At 40.7% G+C, this 19,741-nt stretch overlaps 1 protein-coding gene across 1 annotated transcript; it reads right to left on the bottom strand.

Annotated features, from left to right (window-relative positions):
- Positions 1 to 83: 83 nt before the first annotated feature.
- KCTD20 (potassium channel tetramerization domain containing 20) lies at positions 84 to 18,831 on the bottom strand. Its single transcript, XM_079980594.1, has 8 exons — positions 18,658 to 18,831; positions 12,472 to 12,674; positions 11,079 to 11,349; positions 9,747 to 9,849; positions 8,658 to 8,778; positions 8,058 to 8,255; positions 6,839 to 6,949; positions 84 to 5,804 (listed from the first exon to the last, which is right to left on the bottom strand). The coding sequence occupies exons 2-8, from the start codon at positions 12,659 to 12,661 to the stop codon at positions 5,512 to 5,514; spliced, it is 1,287 nt and encodes a 428-aa protein (XP_079836720.1). The 5' UTR covers positions 12,662 to 12,674; positions 18,658 to 18,831; the 3' UTR covers positions 84 to 5,511.
- Positions 18,832 to 19,741: the final 910 nt, after the last annotated feature.

The following is a 19,741-nucleotide window of genomic DNA, read 5'->3' as shown; positions in this document are numbered from 1 at the left end:
CATTATGCATCAACAAGCTTATGGAAATGAGAATTAAGCATTTGGGAACTTGGAACATCAGTCTGTGAACCATTTTCTTTTGGGGGGGGGTTAAAATCAATGCTGCCCTCTCATAGCAACATTATAACTTGGGTTCCTATGGTTTTGCTTTTTTAAAATAACACACAAGAACACTAAAACAGGAGTATTAACTGAGAAGATCATATATTGGCTGTTGCAAATAATGCTGGCTTCCTTTTAACAATTTTTTTAGAGAGCTTCCGCATGGTGTCACTGCAGTAAATGTCCTCTTTAATCAGTTAAGTAGTCTGTTGGCACTAATTTAGAGAATTAAGGTTCTCATTTAACCAAGATCTGAAACCCGTATTTAAATCCTGGTTAAACAGGAATCCCAATAAGCCTTAATGACCATTGTAAGTGTCAATGCTTAATGCCAATGCTTAACCACAATTAATGTGGCAGGGAGTGCACAATCCACAGGTGGCTGCCAATCTCATGTTCCTAGCTCTTGTCACCCTGCAGCAGCCCATAGTAAATTCTAGAGAAACTGTCGCCTTTCCGGGGTGGCACATTTCTTCTTCGAAAGCAGTTTTAGATCTAGAAGCCAAACAATTACACAGCTTACTCATAATGCAAGTTGGTATCATTTTTCTGTTTCCTGTTCTACTGAGGTATTTAGTAACGCTGATGTCTCTCTGGCACAACAGAAAGCTGCAAAATACTACATTTTTGGCGTGTCTGGGTACAGGAGAAAATTCCTGGCTGAGACTTAAGATGAGCAATGCTGCCAGTTGTGTGTGATTATTAGCAGAGTATTGCACTTAGGTACTGCTTAACCAATGTGCCTGGGTTCCGCCTTATGGCCGATTAAAATTGATTTTGTATCTGCATACAGCTGTAACTACTTGCAGTGTAAAATTTCATATACTTTGTACATGATTCTGGGGTTTTGTGTGAAGACCAATTTTTATGGAAGTGTCTTTGCATTCTGAGCTGTTTAAAATACTTCCTCAATAAATGTAGTTTTGCTAATGTTTTTTGAGTTATTTGAACTGAAAAGCTTCTTGTTCGCAAACAGATGACACTGAGGTAATCAAAGGGGGTGCCTGGATGCATTTGCTAAGTGTGTTGATTAGGTGAAATAAGAGTGAATAATGAGCAATACACATGTTCACTTATTCCAGTCGCTGAATCCCCCCCCCCCCCGACATCTTCATTGAAAGTTGTAAAAGTACGGTACATAATTATATGTACACTAAACATGGTGAGACGTACATAAGAGAAAAATGAAAAGAGAAACAGCACCTGTATAAAAGGGAAAATAAAGGGGGGAGGGGGAAAACCCAATTCCAGTTGCTGAGTTTTTGAATTTAAGTTTTGGAAATAGCACAACTTAGGCAAGGGAAGCAGAATAGAAAGGGATACAGAGCACTGGGCGATTACTGGGAGGGATAGGATGGGGAACTGTAGATGAGGCCTGTCTCTCAAAAGAAAGTGTCTCAAAAACCCTTTTCGTTATGCTTGAGAGCGCCTATGAGCATCCTCCTTCTCAGGCATGCGTTTTGCAAACTTTTGTTCTAACATGAAATATCTTCAGGGTTGCTTCACGTGTGTTAAAAGAGTTAGTGGAGGCACCAGGTGTTTCCTGTTACACCGGATGTGGCTATAGACATTCTTTATACCATGTGTACACACAGGTGGGGGCTGGGGCCAGTGTGGCTCCCTCCGGAGAGTACAGGTAGGGCCACACTGTTCTTTAGCATCAAGGTAATGCAAAGAAAAGGATTTTCCAGACCATATTCAAGATGACTAGAAAAACAGCCACCAAAGAGATGACACGGGATTAGAAACATAACGCAGCAGATAAAAGGCAACTCCTTGAAAACTAAGATTCAGGACGTAAACAACTACCAGAAAAGTATTTAAAAATTTTTTATTTAAAGGTATGATAATGTAAACACAGAATATTGAACAAAATAAAAAAGGAGAAACCTGTTTTTGTGCCTTTTTAATTACAGATAACGGAAGAGGAAGTAAATCACCCCAGAATAGAAATATCCCATTAGTCCAATATTCCTAGTTGGACAATGCTATATAATACTTTTTTATTATTATTTTGCATCAGATATAAATACATTGTTTCTTTGGGAAAGCAACCTATTATTTGTGAAAAGCTTTTAGTGCCTTATATTGGCTCTCTGAATGTTTAGTTATAATTTGGAGTAAGTGTAATCTTTCAAGTCAGGTTTGACTTTGTTTGCAATGGGCATCCTTCAAGTTCATTGGGGTTGCCTCACTTTTTAATTTCTTTGTTTTTGGAATCCTAAGAGTTACCTCTCATTTTCTGTGGCAGTTGTCTTTGTTTTTGCCTATACTAGTGTGTCTGCTGCAGCAAATGTAAAATGTGAAGGGCAGCTATATGTTCCGTGAACATGCAGCAGACATGATCATGTTGTTATAGCCATTGTGGGCTCAGCATGCATCCCTGAATGTCTAGAAACGTGTATCTGACTTTCAGCACTTTCTTTTGGAAACACCAATGTAGCTGCAGCAAACATGGCTACTGTATGAAATTGTAATCTTCTAAGCAGCTACTCTGAAAATTCCTAGGTTAGAGATTTTATCAAAAATTACCACCACCATCACAGGTAAGTAGTTTCTGCAAAGGACAAGCACATCAAACCAGCTGTAAAAGTGGTTCAATTTTCTATCAACATTCAGTGCATTTGTGGGAATGGCTCTTACACACATGTGAGAATGGCAAACTTAGCTTACCCAAATTTTTGAATTTAATACTGGAAGTATTCTCCAAGAATTTTCATGCTGGAGTTTCTTTCAATGTTGACACCTGTCTATAAATCACCCTATATTTTTCTAATTAAATATTTCTAAAAAGACCACCTTGCCTTGTGGACAGCACAAGTAGGGCAGCTTTTGAAAAACGTTGCTGTAGGCACTTTCGTGAGAGGTTAAATGGCTGTTTAAATAAAATAACTGGATCAGAAATGATAAAAGCTTCCTTGATACAGTTCTAAGGCTGAAAAACTATGCACACTTTCCAGAAAGCCCCTTTGAACATAATGGGGCTTACTTTTGAGTAAGCATGTATAAGATTGTGCTACAAGCCTGTTTTAACATCTTCAACAGTGTAACAATAGCTTGTAACAATCTTGCTTGGAAATAAAACAAAAAAGTTTAATTGAAAATTAAAAAGACCATTTGTTACATAAATTAGTGACCTTGGGCAATTCTCCCTTCACTGGAAGTATAAACTTGATTTATTCTGACTCTGGAAAGCTATCTCCACTATCTGGCAATATCTATTCGCTTAATTCCTCTAAGCAGATCCCAAGTAGATGGCAGTCAGCTACACATTTGTTCTTTTGAGGCTCTTAAGAGAGAGATATTTGGTGCATTGATTTTTTTAAAAAAGTATATAATTGCAGGTGCTGATAGTTGCAAAGTCCTCTACATGTCAATTCAGACCAGCATTATACACAACCTGTTCTAAAATCACACTTAAGTTGCTGAAAATTCAGGACTTCAGGTGTGTATTTGCTTTCTTCTGCAGTAAGAGTCTTCATTTGAATGTGTCAAAAGTTTTTTCTCTACTTTGCAGAGGATGGGCTAAGCTTTTGAAGCACCTTAATGAAATGGGCAGGTATAACTACAGTGCATAACTCATATAACAGCCAATTCCCATTCAAACTACCAGCATGTTTCCCTGAGCTTAACCCATCAAAATCTCCCTGTACACCAGGGGTCAGCAAACTTTTTCAGCAGGGGGCTGGTCCACTGTCCCTCAGACCTTGTGGGGGGCCAGACTATATTTGGGGGGGGGATAAACAAATTCCTACGCCCCACAAATAACCCAGACATGCATTTTAAATAAAAGGACACATTCTACACATGTAAAAACACACTGATTCCCAGACCGTCCTTGCCGAATTTAGAAGGCGATTGGGCCGGATCCAGCCCCCAGGCCTTAGTTGCCTACCCATGCTGTACACTGAAAGCTAACATACTGGTGAGAAGTGCTAGCTTTCTTCATGTTAGGAACTTTTAATCTTAGGGCATATTTTATTATAAAATCTTAAATCCCACCAAACGTTTTAAAAAACATTGCAAGGTTGGTAATGATCCGAACATCCCAGCACCGAAGAGCAGCATCCTCTCCCATCAACAATCCCAAATCACAGTTTCTATTGCAGCCATTAAAGCTAAACATCATCCAAAATCAAGACAGGCATTTCTGCTACACGCACTGTGAAGCCGTACGGCCCCTGCAGCACTAATACCATGTGCTGTTGTTGAACATTTGAAGAGGTTCAATATTATATTTCACGCAAGTGGCAGCAAGATGAGAATCCTGGAACAGAACCAAGGAAGTAACACAAAATAGAGAAGATTGGCAGGGCTATGCTGAGAAAACATCGTAATGTTTATGCAATACATCTGTACTGCGCCAAGCACTCTGCACTTGGCTTTGTTGCTGAATCCAGTAGGATTTAGCACTCACTGTAACCTTAAAAGATATTCCTACTAATGTATGACAGTCATAATAGAGAGCAAGCTACAGATACAACATGTAGAGAGAGACGCTTCTTCATTTGTATGGCTGAATATAAAGACCTTTAACCCTTTTTCAGAAGACTTGCAGCACAATCCTGTGCAAGTTTAGTTGAAAGAAAAGTCCTACGCTTTTCAATAGGATTTACTCCTCGGTAAACTTGCCTAAAATCACAACTTTTATGGGATTCACTAATGCCATAACTTGTGTCTGGTTCTGTTAGGCTTTTTTCTTTTTTAAAGTATCGGGATGGCAGAGCAACTGTGCCTTGAGTTGAAAACACAGCATTTTGTAGTGCAGATTGGGATATGGTTTCTTGAAAACTGATGACTCAGAGTGAACTTGTTTGGTATGCCTCTGAAATCAGAGTTTTCAATCTCTTCCCAGCAGGACCTGGAGATTAAGAAGCAATTTAAGGAGTTGGTGGGACAGCTACTGAAAAGGAAACTTAAAAAGCAACAACACTGGACTGCATAGGCTATCTGTTGTGTAGCTGCACCCAACTGACGGGAAACATAGTTTTTTTATTCTTACTGGTAATTGTCCCATGACGGTGAAGTCATTATTGCTATAGAGCGTGGCCTATTTGTAACTAAGCGATGGCTGCTAAGCACTAACACAGAACTGTATGTATATTTACACCGTATTTCAATTCAATGAGAACATTTTATTTCTGTTCTTTGACAGGGTGAGATGTAAACTTAATTCCCAGAGTCCACGTTCTCATTGGAGAATACTTGGGAGGCCTCAGCAAATGATGTAATAACACTAGTCCCTTCTACGTATGTAGACTGTATTTAGAGAATAGATCAATTATGGTAATGCAATAGCTTTTAAGAGATCCAGTTATATGAAAACTAGCAGCAGGCCGATCTGGATATTCAGTCCTGAGCCAGTCAATCAACCAAATCCATTTGAGAAAACACTGCACTTTAGCTACATTATTCTGGAAGATCATTAGGATCCATTTGAGAAAATGGTGCATTCAGTCTGTCAAGTTCATCCACCTGGGGCGGATGATGCAGCATAACTTCCTGGTCTTCCGCCACATCTTCCCCCACCGCCACGAGGTTTGTTAGAGATTTGCTTCTAACGCACTGGAAGTCAACATGGCGACTCTTTCCCTCTTCCTTTTCCCACGACATCTGGATGAATGGGCGTTGCACATAATTATAGATAACTTCCGAGCGCCCTCCAGGCCTCCTCTTCACTTTCTCTTTACAGGTGGGGTAACCTGAAACAAATATTTTGGCACTGTTAACCATCTCGGCCCAGGCCCTGTGAGCAGCCCAGAATCCTCAGAGTTCAGACTAGGACTGTGCTGATGAAACTGTATAGGCTGTATACACAACACTGTTTAAAGTGGATTCAAGGCGCCCCATGGGCGCATGTTTTCGTGCCACCCACATGGCATTGTCCTCATCCAAACGGCAACCTGTGCTCCCTGTCTCTCCAACATTTAATTTAGATTGTCCTGATCTGTGGACAGTGCAGTAAGCAAGGGGGATAGGAATACAGTATAAAACTGATTTGTTTCCCAACTGTGGATGAACTGAAGCACATTGTGTCAGTGTTGTTCTTGTTGTGTGTGTGGCGATGTTTTGCTGGATGTCATCTATCAACACACACCCTGGGTGCAACACATACACACAGTTTAAAAAAAAAAAGTAACCTGCCTTGTGCAAGTCTGGTATACCTGAAAACGTGTATCTCAGAAATACAATAAAAATTGGCAGTGCACACAAATGAACAAATACTGTGTGCGCTATTTGTGCAGTATGGACTTCAGGTTTCCAGAACTCAAGGAACACTGTGAAGAGGGGTCAACAAAACATTGTACATCTGCCTCCTAGAGTGGATGGAAAACACTGAGGCAGAGATCAATTGAAAGCACTCATGTGGGTGAACAAACTTCCCCAAAGCACACATGGAAAAACAGGATCTGAACAACCCACGTGTGCATTAACACTGGTGTGTACACAGCCTTCAGCCCAGGGGTGACTGCCAAATAGCATCTCCAAATGAAACACAGCTAACCCCAGGGCTCTTGCCAGCAGCATCAGATACAGGCAACGTTTAGGGCTCCCACTGCAAAAAAAGGTTAGTCGTGAAATTGGTGACCCAAAATCGAAGAGTTGCAGAGCAGCAAAGTTAGTACATGGGTGACTGAGCTATCTGTTAGTAGACCCAGTAAATGCAGAGTTGCTACAGGAAACTTCTGGCTTATTTTGAAAAGCTTTTGCTATTAAGAAAACACTTGTTACTTGCCTTCAATGCCAATTCGGATGTTTTTCAGGCCACGTTCTTTCAAAACCGTTTTTGCTACATCCCGATTCTCAATGTACTTGAAGAATCTGTAGAGCTTAGAACTATACAGAACTACAACAAAGAAAACAATATTTTAAAAATCTGACAGTGGTAGCAGTGGCTAGTTTGACAGGTTAGCAGTTTTTTTTAAAATGAGGAGAGCACTGGGAGGATGGTTAAAACTTTTGACACTAGCAATTTCACACGTCCTGGGATGTTCACTGGTTCTAAAATCTGTTTTTTGCCATTTTTTAATTAATATTTTGTGTAAAACTACTTAGAGGTTGATATATTTTTTAACGGTATAAGAATCTTGTTAATTAAATAAATATCGCAATAATACATAATAATGATGCTGAATAATAAATAAATAAATAAATAATCATCTGTGATATTGAGCACCATTTGCTAGAAAGGCAGAATACACATTTCTCAAATAATATTGGGTTGCATCCTGACTTCACCTTCCACATATGGAACATATCCTTCTGTCCATGGAGGGAAGATGACAGGTCCGCCTCCCACACCAAGCGGATGTTTGGAAGGCACAAGGGGAATTGGTAAGTTGTCTCTCCCACCTCAATCCAATTTAATACATAATAGTAAATAAATATTCTGCAAACCATTAATAATAGCAATGCAAAAATTTGCTTCAGAAAGAACTGCTTCCCCACATGGCAAATTTGCTGTTAAGAAGGGAGGGTATGATGAATTAAGATGCTTGGATCCTGAGCAACATATGAACAAAAACTACAGATTTACTACATGTATAGATTACGGGGTTGGTAGGCATTCAGCCTACAATCTTACATCTAGCCATAGTTCTTAAACACTGTAATCAATTGGACTTTATGTGTATAACCAGACACTGAAATGCAAGGATTTTTGGGAATGAGCCTCTGCACAAAGCAAAAAAGAAATTCCTATCCATTTCTTATTCATTTAACAATTTTATATTATCCTTATAACATTTTAAAAAGTTAGACAATAAGTATACAGTTTGGAATTTTTTTGGTTGGTATAAATCACCCCCATTGTAACTGTATTTTCTTTCTTTTTCCAGCCTTTGCTAAGACGACACACACCATGTATACCATGTGGTGGCCTAAGTTGGTTTTTAAAATAACTTTCTAGAAATTGTATTATTTATATATATAAAAATTAAATGCAGATCCCTTACTTTGTGAGTATTCTTCTCCCATTGGAGGTGGGTAGTCTTCATCCCAGTCCACTATGTCTTCATCCGTTAGCACCACAATGTGACACTCACGTTCTCCCTTCTTGGCATTGCCCACCATTATAGGCAGAATCAGCTCCTCCAGATAGCAGTCAAACTGCTTGTGAGCCCCATCGTTGGACAGCTCATGCAGTAATGCACCTAACAGGAAATAAGTCACATGTGAGCCCTTTGCATCCAGCTGGAAGGACATTAAGAGGAGCACTGCTGCATCAGGCAAATGGTCCATTGAGCCCAGGATCCTGTTCTCAGAGTGGCCAACCAGGGGCCTCTTCTGGAAAACCCGCAAGCACAAGATCACTCTCCCCGCCTGCGGTTTCTAGCAACTGGTATACGGAAGCATTAATGCATCTGACCGCAGAGGCATAGCATGGCCATCATGGCTAGCGGCCATTGATACCTTCTTTCAAAGCCGGCTAAGAGATAGTCAGAGACCCAACTCCCTACGTCTCAAATGCCACCCTGACTAGCAGGGTCTGGAGCGGAATGGCCTCGACATGCGCAGCATTTGCCCGCCGCTCCTTCGAGTTTGGCCACACTTACTTAAGTCTTGACATTTGATTGTGTTGAAATCAAAGTTGATGCAAAGGTAGTCGCACGTGTCTCTGAGATCCGGAATAGAAATCCCATCGGGACAGTTAATGATTCCAGTTTTGTAATAATCCTGAAAGGAAAGCGCAGCTGTGTTTATTATTGCTCTTGTTTATTTCACTTGTACCCTGTTCTTCCTTCCAAAAGTATGGAGGGATGCACCCAGGGCACCAGGCAGCCTCCCACCTGGTTATTGACTAGGGAGTTCGACTCGTAGAACAGTAGAGTTGGAAGGGATCGTGAGGGTCATCTCTGCAATGCAGAAATCTTTTTGCCCAACATAGAACTCGAACCCACAGCCCTGAGAGCCTCATGCTCTACCAACTGAGCTATCTCATGACTCCGATCTAACATAGATGAATGCGTCTTTTAAATCATTGTGTTTGTTTTTTAAAACTCAACATTATGAATTAGCACCATATTCTACCATGACACCAGAGCTGGCATAGTTGCCCCATATTCCATCAGAGTATCCAGTGATCAGAGTCCCCTGGATTCGCTCCTTCCCTTCACCATTGCAACCTGCTTATTCACCTGCCTGTCACTCTGGCCTTCAAGGGGATCATTAAGCAAACAAAAAAGGTGGAGAGGAGGAGGAGGAGGTGCAGGAGCCGCTGCCTCTTTGCTCATTGGCTGCCTGGCAAGCGAGCAGGTGGGAGCAATGACAATGAGGTGGCAGAGGAGCAGCAACAGCTGCCTATAATGGCCATGAGGCGGTAGACTCACTGAGGGAGGGGGTCACCACTGGGTCCAAGGACCTCCCCAAACCTGGAGCCAGCACTGTGTACATATACCATGAACAAAAAACATTACTAGTTATATGGGACAACGCAGAAAGTGTTATTCCCAACAATACACAATATAAGTGATAGGCGCTGTCTTAGAAGTAAGAAATAGGAAGGAAACGAGAAAGAAACAGATCTATAAATAAAGCAGAAGATACATGAGAAGCTCAAAGTTCCTTTGAATGTGAAGGCAGGAATAGGAACTTTACAAACTGGAGGAAGAACCCTACTTCTGCAACTTTGGGGGCTTCCTCACCAGCACAGTCCGGAACACCGTGGAGCTAATTCCATCTGCAATCTCATATTCACCCTTCTCATTCGGCCGAGTGAAGTTATATTCTCGTCCTGGTCCAAACATTCTGAAATGATAATCCATACATGGGTTTAAGATTGCTGTCTCCAAATGCCAGCTGGTGTGTTGAAGTAAACAGAGCACATTGAAACTATCTAAATAAAGAACTATGTCAATCATGGCAAGTGTTTCTTTGAGAATGCAGTAATTATTAAGCCCTTTATTAAGGAGGTGGATGGCATTTTACACAGCTGAGAAAATGGCATGCAGTTCTCAAAAGTTCAGATGTCATAATCTGAGAATGAACTGTGTGCCCACATAATTCCATCTTGCTCCTGCCTCCATGCATCCAACTTTGACACTTATATCCTTAATTCCTAAACCAGGAAATGAGGGTTTACATGCTGCCTTCAAACCTGGATACAATCAGGATCTGACCACTGGACATGAATTAAAATAATCTAAAAATGTGCTGAGACTGGCTATGTCTCTTCATTCACAAAAAAAGCAGCCACGGGGAGGCTGCGGGTGAGTGGGAAGGAATCCAGATCAGGATGTTGTTACGGGGGTGGGGGAGCTAATGTCACACACCAGCATCTTGCTGAAAATTGCCCCCATAAGCTGCTATTTGCTCTATTAAAAATAAAACTCAGTTGGGACAGGCACCAGTAACTGGGGGCAGAGGAGAATTAGAAAAGGGTTAAACCACTATTCCTCTCTTTGTGGCTGCTTTTTGTAAATAAAACGAAAATGTATAAAAGCCTCTTGTGGTTTGATCATAAGACAAGGATAGGGAATCTGTGGTCTTCCAGATATTGCTGGACTACAACTCCCATGGTCCTTTAGCATTTGTCAGGCTGGCTGGGACAGACAGAAGTTGTAGTTCAACAATTTCTGGAGAGCTAAAGTTTCCTTATCCTTGCCATAAGATCTAGACCAGTGAGTGGCATTCATCACATAATCTTTGAGATGTCTCATAAGGTCAACGTACCATGAACATCTCCAGCGGAACCTTCATCTGGTCCCTCATGCTAAACCCGTTTACTTGGGAGTTGTCTGATTTCACTGGAATGCATTAACAAGTTAAATGCAAATAACCTCATGAAGTGGAACACCTTCAAATTCCAATGGGAATGATGAGGACAGAATTCTAAAGCTAGGTGGCCTTCCAAAATTACAAACCATCCTCCTAACCCTATTCAGACTGCAAAGCACACCCTATCAGCAGCAGTAGCGATACACTTTGTTTCCATTTAAGTAGTCTGCAAGGTTTAAAAAGGTAATGAAGACACTTACCTTCCTAACATAGTATCAGGATGAGCTGTGAAAATCTGGGGATTTACAACAAATCTAGTGCCATCAACGACAAGAGTCACTTTCTCTGGCGCTTGGACTTGCGTACTGTTGTTCAAGCTGCTACAACCACTCCCAAACTGCTCTTGGCTAGTAGTGTAATATTCGAGGTTTCTTTTACTCCCCACTTGGAAGAAAATGCCTTTGGTGTCTTCAAGAGTGTTAGAACACTGAGGACTTGCTGGATGGGAAGCATATCTGAACTCTGCATGATCTAAACACAGCAGATGAAAGCCGCAATTGAGTTAAATGCATTAGACAGATTACCAAAAAAAAGTGATCTATAACAAAAGTTTAATAACCAAATAGGCAGCCCTGTTTAGGGAATCTTAATATTCTTTTGGAAGCCACCCAGAGTGGCTGGGGAAGCCCAGCCAGATGGGCGGGGTATAAATAAATTATTATTATTATTATTATTATTATTATTATTATTATTATTATTATTGACAATACAATGCTAAGAGAATATGCACCACTGACTTAGTAGATTACTAAAACACCCTGACACATCTGTAAACAGCAGTCTATGACACACAAATCAGCCACGTAAACACAATCTGATCATACACATACAGGTATTGGTATGTTCAAGTTAGCACACTCACATTTCACAACCATGCTCTCCTTGATGATAGTTCAATCTATTCTTCCTTCCATCTGTTTTCTGTCCCATTCCCCCTTAGTCAGCATCCATGGCCAGTAAGCGCAGTTTTTATAGGACTTGAACTTACTGTTTTATTTTTTTTATGTGTAGGGTGGGAAAGTCCCCCCTCAGCTTCTGCAAACCTTAATGTTCCTCCAAACCTTGGCGTCCCTCTAAGCCTGCTGATACCTCCCCCTTGGGCATGGGTGGTGCTGTTTTGGCTACACATGCAACAGACATTCACAGCCCAGTTCTTTTTAACATTTCAAACACCATCTTATGTAGGAAGAAGGAGGCTGATCATGGCGAGGGAAGGGGTTAGGGTTAGCTTAAAACTAAAAATTCCCTCCATCCCATGCAGTGATCCCTATGAAAATTCCATTTCCTCCCCGTGATATTTGGCATAGGAGGGAGGCAGTTTCCTTCTCTACAAAATAACAGCTTGGTGATGGTGATTTTAATTAGGGCTGTGGCATGGGAGGAAAGAGCTTCACCCTTTCATGTGTCATGGTCCCAATCCTAATTCGGTCTCCTCTCCAAAGCTGCTATTTAAAACAAATAAACAATAACAGCAACAATATAATGATGCAATGCTCAAAAGATTCATTTAGTATCATGTGTAGTTGATCTGAAAAGGAGCAACAGGGAGGTGCTGTGCGTTGCACATTCTACAGCAAACACTCTTGACTTTACCATGATTTCTGCATAGTGGAGACATGGTAATGGTTTGCCCACACTGTTTCTGGCTGCTTTCTCCTAGATCATGGATTGTAGAAGTCATGTTTTCGGTCAGCTGACAAGATTCTTGATTGCTTGATCGTTCCATTCCAGTGGCACGATTAATACTCATTTGAGGCATCCGTAATTCAAAGTGACTGCCCATCTGGAGAAAAGTCCTGTAAAGAAGAAACGGTAATGAGAGTTACATCTGGAAGAAAGCTCTTCACCTGATGTGGCCTAGGGGGAGTGGCCGACACCTATGTCCCATCAGCCCCAGCCAGCAGGGCCAATATTCAGGAATGATGGGAGTTGCAGTTCAATAACATCTTAAGAGAACCAGATTGCCCATCCCTGCTATAAAGTTTACAGAGCTTGAAATCCCTAGCACACATGTGGGAGTAAGCCCCACTAAATTTAGTAGGACTTAGTTTTCAGTATATATTTGTAGAATAGGGCTGGTTTGTTAAGGGCAGCTAGGAATTCTATGCGGGGATAAACTAAAGTGCCCAGACCTCTGAGAGAAAGATTGCGCTTCGAATGTGCTTTGAAGTTATAATGTGTACAGAAAAACCAACAACAGTGTTCCTCTGTCCAGTTTTAATATAGGAAACAGCTGTTACCACATTGCTTGGTGCTGGGGGGGGGGGGATATCCTAAGGCTTGCTGTGTTAACTGCCAACATGGACCACAATATTACATGAGCAATATTTAACACCACTCTGGAAGTCTAATGAAATGCCCAATGGCTTTTCCTATTCTGCATCTAGCGGTCTAATGTTAGCAAGACTTAATCACACTGTTGACATATTATCCAGTTTCTGTATACATAACCTTAAAACTGTGCCCTAGAAACATAATTTGCACCAAGAGGCAGAGGGGGACCTGAGGTCACCCTCTGAATGCCACTGTGTTTTTTCCTCCTTTAAACACAGAGTTACTCACTACGTGGCATATAAAAAGTGTGTGGGCTGCAATGGTTTTTCTTCTAGAGATCCGCCTCCTTATCCCTGCATCTCTCACTCCTACAATCACCCCCTTATCCTTAAATGACATCTGCAGCATCACAGCCAGGGCAGGCTGAAACCAGCAGCAAGAGGAGCTATTTTCGGTCAATGAGCACCAAGCCTTCAGTAGTCAGTGGTGTGTGTGTGTGTAAGGAGGACTCAGCTGAGCATAAGAAATTGTGCCTTTGGAAATGGGGATTGTGAGTGAGGGAAATAGATTAGTGGAGAATGGGTCATTCATTGTAAGCACACAGTTATGCAAAACAGCATGTTTGCATTAAACAAGACCTCCTTTGACTTCTTGTTTTCACAGGAAGGTTTGTAGTAACTGAGGCTGTGCGCACCCACCCCCCATTTACTTGGCATCCAGTGAGCTCTGGGAAGCAAGGGTACGTATGTCACAATCCCTTATCTACTTTGTTGTTTCTTGAGAAACACTGCAATTCCCCTCAAACCAGCTTTGATCCAAATTGAGAGAAAGAACAATGTAGCTGTCATTGGCAGTATTCCCCAAAGCCTTTCCTCCCATATTTCTCAACAGGGCAAAATAACACAAACATATGTTGTTCAATTCAAAAAGATTACCGTATTTTTCACTCTATAAGACGCACCAGACCACAAGACACACCTAGTCTTTGGAGGAGGAAAACAAAGAAAAAAAATATTCTGAATCTCAGAAGCCAGAACAGCAAGAGGGATCGCTGCGCAGTGAAAGCAGAAATCCCTCTTGCTGTTCTGGCTTCTGGGATAGCTGCGCAGCCTGCACTCACTCCATAAGACGCACACACATTTCCCCTTATTTTTTAAGAGGGAAAAAGTGAGTCTTATAGAGCAAAAAATACAGTAATTGTCAATGAAGAAACTACAAATTTTTAGATCCTTTAGAAACGATGACAACAACAATGCTAATTATGTATATATTTCATTTTTTTATCTCACTTTTCCTCCAGGGAACACAGGGCAGCAATAGATTCCCTCCCCTTTTATTCACACAACAACCCTGTGAGGCCAGTTAGACAAGAGGCTGCAGACACATCACTGGCTTAAAATGGACCTAAGTTGTTCTTTTTCTCAGTTCAGAATGAAGCTGGCTTAGGGGGAAACACATCAAAAGACAGTATTTCCTAAGAATTGACAGGATAGATACAGAATAGATATGGAATGACAGGATAGATACAGAACAGATATGAGTTGAGCCTAACACCATGTTGACATTGCTTCCCAAATCAGCAATGGGAGCACACTGGATGCAAAGTAAACAGGAGTGTGTACACAGCTTGAGAGAGCATGATATGTCCAAGGTCATGTACAGTGTGGGTGAATGGCGAGATCTGAACCTTGATCCAGGATTCTGCACTGACATGTGCAGGGATTTCTGATCAAGACCCAAGATTCCTTCCCATCACAGCATCACAGTCCCTTGTACCCTATTCCTCCAAAAACACAGGAAACAGCAGCTGCATTGGGAAGGAGAATTCTGCAGCTTGAGCAAGCCTGCACACTGCTCTTGATCCTTGCTATTCTAAGCCGAGATAGCCGATCTTTGCTATCTAATATTCCTTTTGCACTTACATCTCAAAGTGTTTCTAGTCATCTCCTGTCGTTTCTTTTCCCCTTTCATGATTACCTTGCATGCCTTAACCCCACCTTTCTATGTCGAGGCTTATTATTATTAAAAACATTTAACTTTTGCCCCCCTTCTTAATCTACATAGTTTATCCTTCACAGAGCTATAATCCCCAGCCTCTTTAACAAACTACGGTCCCCAGGATCCTCTGTGCGCTGGATGCGATTTAAATGTATCGTGTGGATCAGTCTATCTGCCATCCATTTCCTCTCTTCCCTTCTCTTTCTGTACTCTTCTCTCGCCTCCATCTTCATTCTCTATCCAGTTCTGGCTGCTAAGCATGAGAGAGCCAGTGTAGCATAGTGGCTTGAGTGTCGGACAGGAACCTGGAAAACCAGGGTTCAAATCCCCACTCGACCATGAAGTTCACTGGGTGACCTTGGGCCAGTCACTGCCTCTCAGCCTAACCTACCTCACAGGGTTGTTGTGGGGACTAAAAATGAGGAAGGAGAGAAACTTGTACATCACTTTGAGCTCCTTGGAGAAGGTGGTGGGATATACATGCAATAAAATCATAAGTATGCGCTTGCAACTGCGCATGTGGGGAATAGCCACTGTTCCAACCAAAAGGCTACGGTGTCAGAAGAGAAACTTTGTGCAGATAGCGGATTCTTCTTTTATATCTGTACATGCTCGATTGATTTAGTATGTGTTTGTAGTCTAAGTGGGCTTGGATCCGATTCCAGAGATTGTGTGAACAGTCCCACCATCTTTCACTCACTGCAGCTTCCTACCCCACCCCCACCCCCGGCAATTATTTCAAATGCAATTATTTCAAAAGATAATATGAAAGGTTATCCGGCCCTAAAAATGCCATAATAAACCTAGAAATAAACTTCAGTACTGAAAATGTCACCAATTCAGTTATTGTGCAGTGCAAAGCTCATAAACAGCTCAATGCAAAGCGACCCAGCCAGATAGGCAGGGTATAAATAATAAAATCATTATTATTATTATTATTAAGATAACAATCAACACAAATTTTAGATGAAACTATATGGTTATATTACCCACTCCAGCAGCTAAAATCCTAACAAAACCAGGCAAATCCACCCTAGAACCAGCAGAAGCCAAGAGAAGAACTAGACACACATTTGTTTATTTGATGCATACGCCCTCATTTCTCCACGGAGTTCAGGACAGAAAATACATGGTCATGTTTTCAATGTGACTCATGCCCTGTTTTCCCATATTTTTCCTTGCAACAATCCTGAGAAGGTCGTTTACACCAAAAGCTAGGCCCAAGGTCACCCAGAGCTTCATGGTGGAATTGGAGATTTGAACCTCGGTTTCCTGTGACCTAGTTCAACACCTCAATCACTTTCCACAATAAAACCTAAATTTCCATAAGTATAGCTAATGTGGGGCAGGGGTAAAATAGGAAGATGTTCTGTTGTTAAAAAGACATTCTAGATTACGCTAGAAAGAAAATAAAGTTCAAGCACATCTTCACCCGGAGCCCATCTCTGGGCCATCTTGCCATGTGAGGTAAAACTGGTGACTGTGCAAGCAATTGCTTCCAGGCTCCAGAATTCCTCTCTGAGGAAACTGTTTGGCTTTCTGGCTGCTTCCAGATGACATGTTTATTGTGCTTTATTTGCACAAATTTTGTGGCGAGGTTAGACTTCACCAGCTATTTATTAAGTGTTTGTTCCATTTGTTTCTGGGGAAGTTATACGACCACTGCAAAAAGCAATAGTTATCACACACTTTGCCATTGCATTTCCCTACGACTTTCCTTATCGCAAAAAAGTATCGATTTTGGGGAAGCGGTTTGCTGCACAGTAGCAAGCCAAATATTCCAGCCTGAATTTGTTGTTATGTGATTGAATCCCACCTGAAAAAAGCACCCCATATGTCATGAAAACCCTACTGTTTCAGAAGTCATTTGGGGAAACGGTATACTGACGATGCACTGATATTGCAAATTGTTACGTCTGTACTAGTGATTTTTTATTTTAAAGTTTTATTTATTTTTATGACGTTTTAGACAGTGTGGCATTTAAGTGATCAGTTTGTGTTTTATTTTTTATTTGGTTGCGTGTGTCTATGCACATGCATTTTATTAGCAGCCTTATGTTCAAGCGACAGAAAAGCAGAAAAGGGAAGTTCTCCTGGCACCTTTAGGCACTGGGCAAAAACATTCCTTTTTAAGCAGGACTTTGGTGGATTTGATTGACACCCTATGCCCTTTTTAAAAAAAAAATGGCAGGGGTTATTAGGTTGTTGTTTTTATTTTGATTATATATTTTGTGGTTTCATATTTTGATTTTGTTCTGAAACCTCTGGGTGTAGGGCAGTATATAAATTCAATAAATAACAAAAATGAATAAATAAGCAGGATATAAATATTTTAAAATAAATTAACAGTGGGAGAGAGCTTTCCTAGGAGCAGCATCATGTCAATTATGACATCCATTGTTACATCTAATAAATTTGCTCAATGTTGGGGGAGATAGCTACTTTTCCTTCAAGGAAGGAGTGGTTATGAAAAGTGTTGGGAACTGCAAACAGGTGGGGTGGAGAGACAGGTGTCCTTATGGTGTCCATCTATGGTATATTGGAATCAGCATAATGCAATGGCAGGAATCCCTGGGATTCCTCGTACGTACCTCAAAAACACGTTTAAAAATAAAATAGAATTAAAATAGAAATGTAATTGAAATTAATAGAAATAAAATAGAAATGTAATTGAAATTAGTAAGATTTTAGAACACAGAAATAAAGAAAATCATCCAACCATCAATTCTAGCACGCGGTGGGCCACCTAAATTATATAATTCGATATTTGAACAATCGGTATTAGTAACTGTATTATAAATTGGTATTGTTATAATGAGGCTATTATTGGAATGTAATTGAAAACTAATTAAAAAAATTATATATTAAAAAATAGAAATAAATAATTAAAGGTGCAGCACACAAAACAAGTATTTTTTTTTCATGGGACAGGATAAACAATGTTGTGATTTCTACAAATGGGGACTGCAAAAAAACAACACTGTAAGATGTTTATGGATTGTAGAAGATCTATTCAGAGATTTCCATAATGTTTTAACAAAGGATTGTGAGAAACTGTATACAATGCTTGCTGCCGGTTGGTTTTACGCTGCTCTCTGGCAGCTATCCAGAGGCCTGCACTAAACATGGAGCAGGGACTTCGTTCCAGCACAAAATAAAACAGGATGTTTTCTATATGCCAAAGCAAACAATTTTGCCTTTACCTTTTATAACTACACACACTGAACTTTTGCAGTTCTTAAAAATGCCAGTTTTGGGACTTCATCACAATTCTTATTTTCACACATCTTAATTATATAATCTGCATTTAAGACACCAGAAACCTCACACATTTGCGTGTTTTTGTTTTTCATTTTTTAAAAAATGTTCTAAGTTTTGGCTATAATCACAAAAGCTCTGAACAACTGAAGCACTGATCTAAACAATATCAAATTCTATTACCGGAATCAGGTTCCCAAAGGGACAGATACATTTTGAGAGCAAGCAAATTAAATATCGTCTACTTACCTAGATGTCAGAAAACGGTCCCAGCTGGTCAAAATCAGGTCAAAATCTTGAAATCTACATTTAATAAAGAACGTGGACAAAACCAAGCAGAATAGCTGACAGTTAAAATTGTTTGTGCTCTTGCAATCGAATTCTCCACCCCCTATCTAAGCCCAGATGGTGAGTCATGTACATACTTCAAATTAAGAGTCTCTGCCCAGCACATACAGAAAACAAGAGATGGCATGCCTATAGCCAGAGCCTGGAGTTTGCTCAGATACAAGGAAATAAATAATATGGACATTCCCGGAACGTCTTAAAAACATTAATAAGAGCAAGTCAGTTTTGCTCTCTACCCGAGAACCTATTCGTTGCTGTATTAACCCCTTCTTGACTCAACATTGTTAAGGTTTAAATATCTTAATTAACCAAGAGAAAAATATTATTATTAAATAAATAAATTCATATGCCACCCTCTCTACCTGTAGACCTCACGGCAGTTCACAGCATAAAATTACAATATAGAAAATACAAAATGCACAACAGAAATAAAAACAGAAAGAAACCAATAACCCACAACACATTTAAAAGGGCAGTGGATGTCAATCAGCCAAAGGCCTGATGAAAGAGGAATGTTTTTGCCTGGCACCTAAAGGTGCCCAGAGAGCATTCCACAAACAGGGAGTCACTGCAGAAAAGGCCCGTTCTCATGTTGCCACCCTCTCGTGGAGGAGGCACACGAAGAAGGGCCTCAGAGGGTGGTCTCATGGTCCAGGTAGCTTCATATGGAGAGAGGCGGTCCTTGAGGTATTGCATCCAACCGGAATCAACAACTCACATTCTCAAAAGGGAAGAATCACAGGAATATTCAACACACACATGGAAAGATGTATATAGACCATTATATGTCACGAGCCCTTTCACATTCTGTTCTGATTTGGAGAGAAACTTCTAGACATGCCTGAAAATGGCCACAGCTGCAAACCCACCCGCACAATCAGATCCACCCCTTTAATTTTCAGATAAATGAACTAGGAATAATGATCACTCTCGTGATTTAGACGCAATTGCAAATGCAGCTTGGACCATACACGCCACAGTACAC

This window comes from Podarcis cretensis, assembly GCF_951804945.1.
Source record: "Podarcis cretensis genome assembly, chromosome: 6".
Taxonomy (NCBI): Eukaryota; Metazoa; Chordata; class Lepidosauria; order Squamata; family Lacertidae; genus Podarcis; species Podarcis cretensis.
The sequence above is the reverse complement of the archived record's forward strand: the minus strand, read 5'-3'. Positions and strand labels throughout refer to the sequence as shown.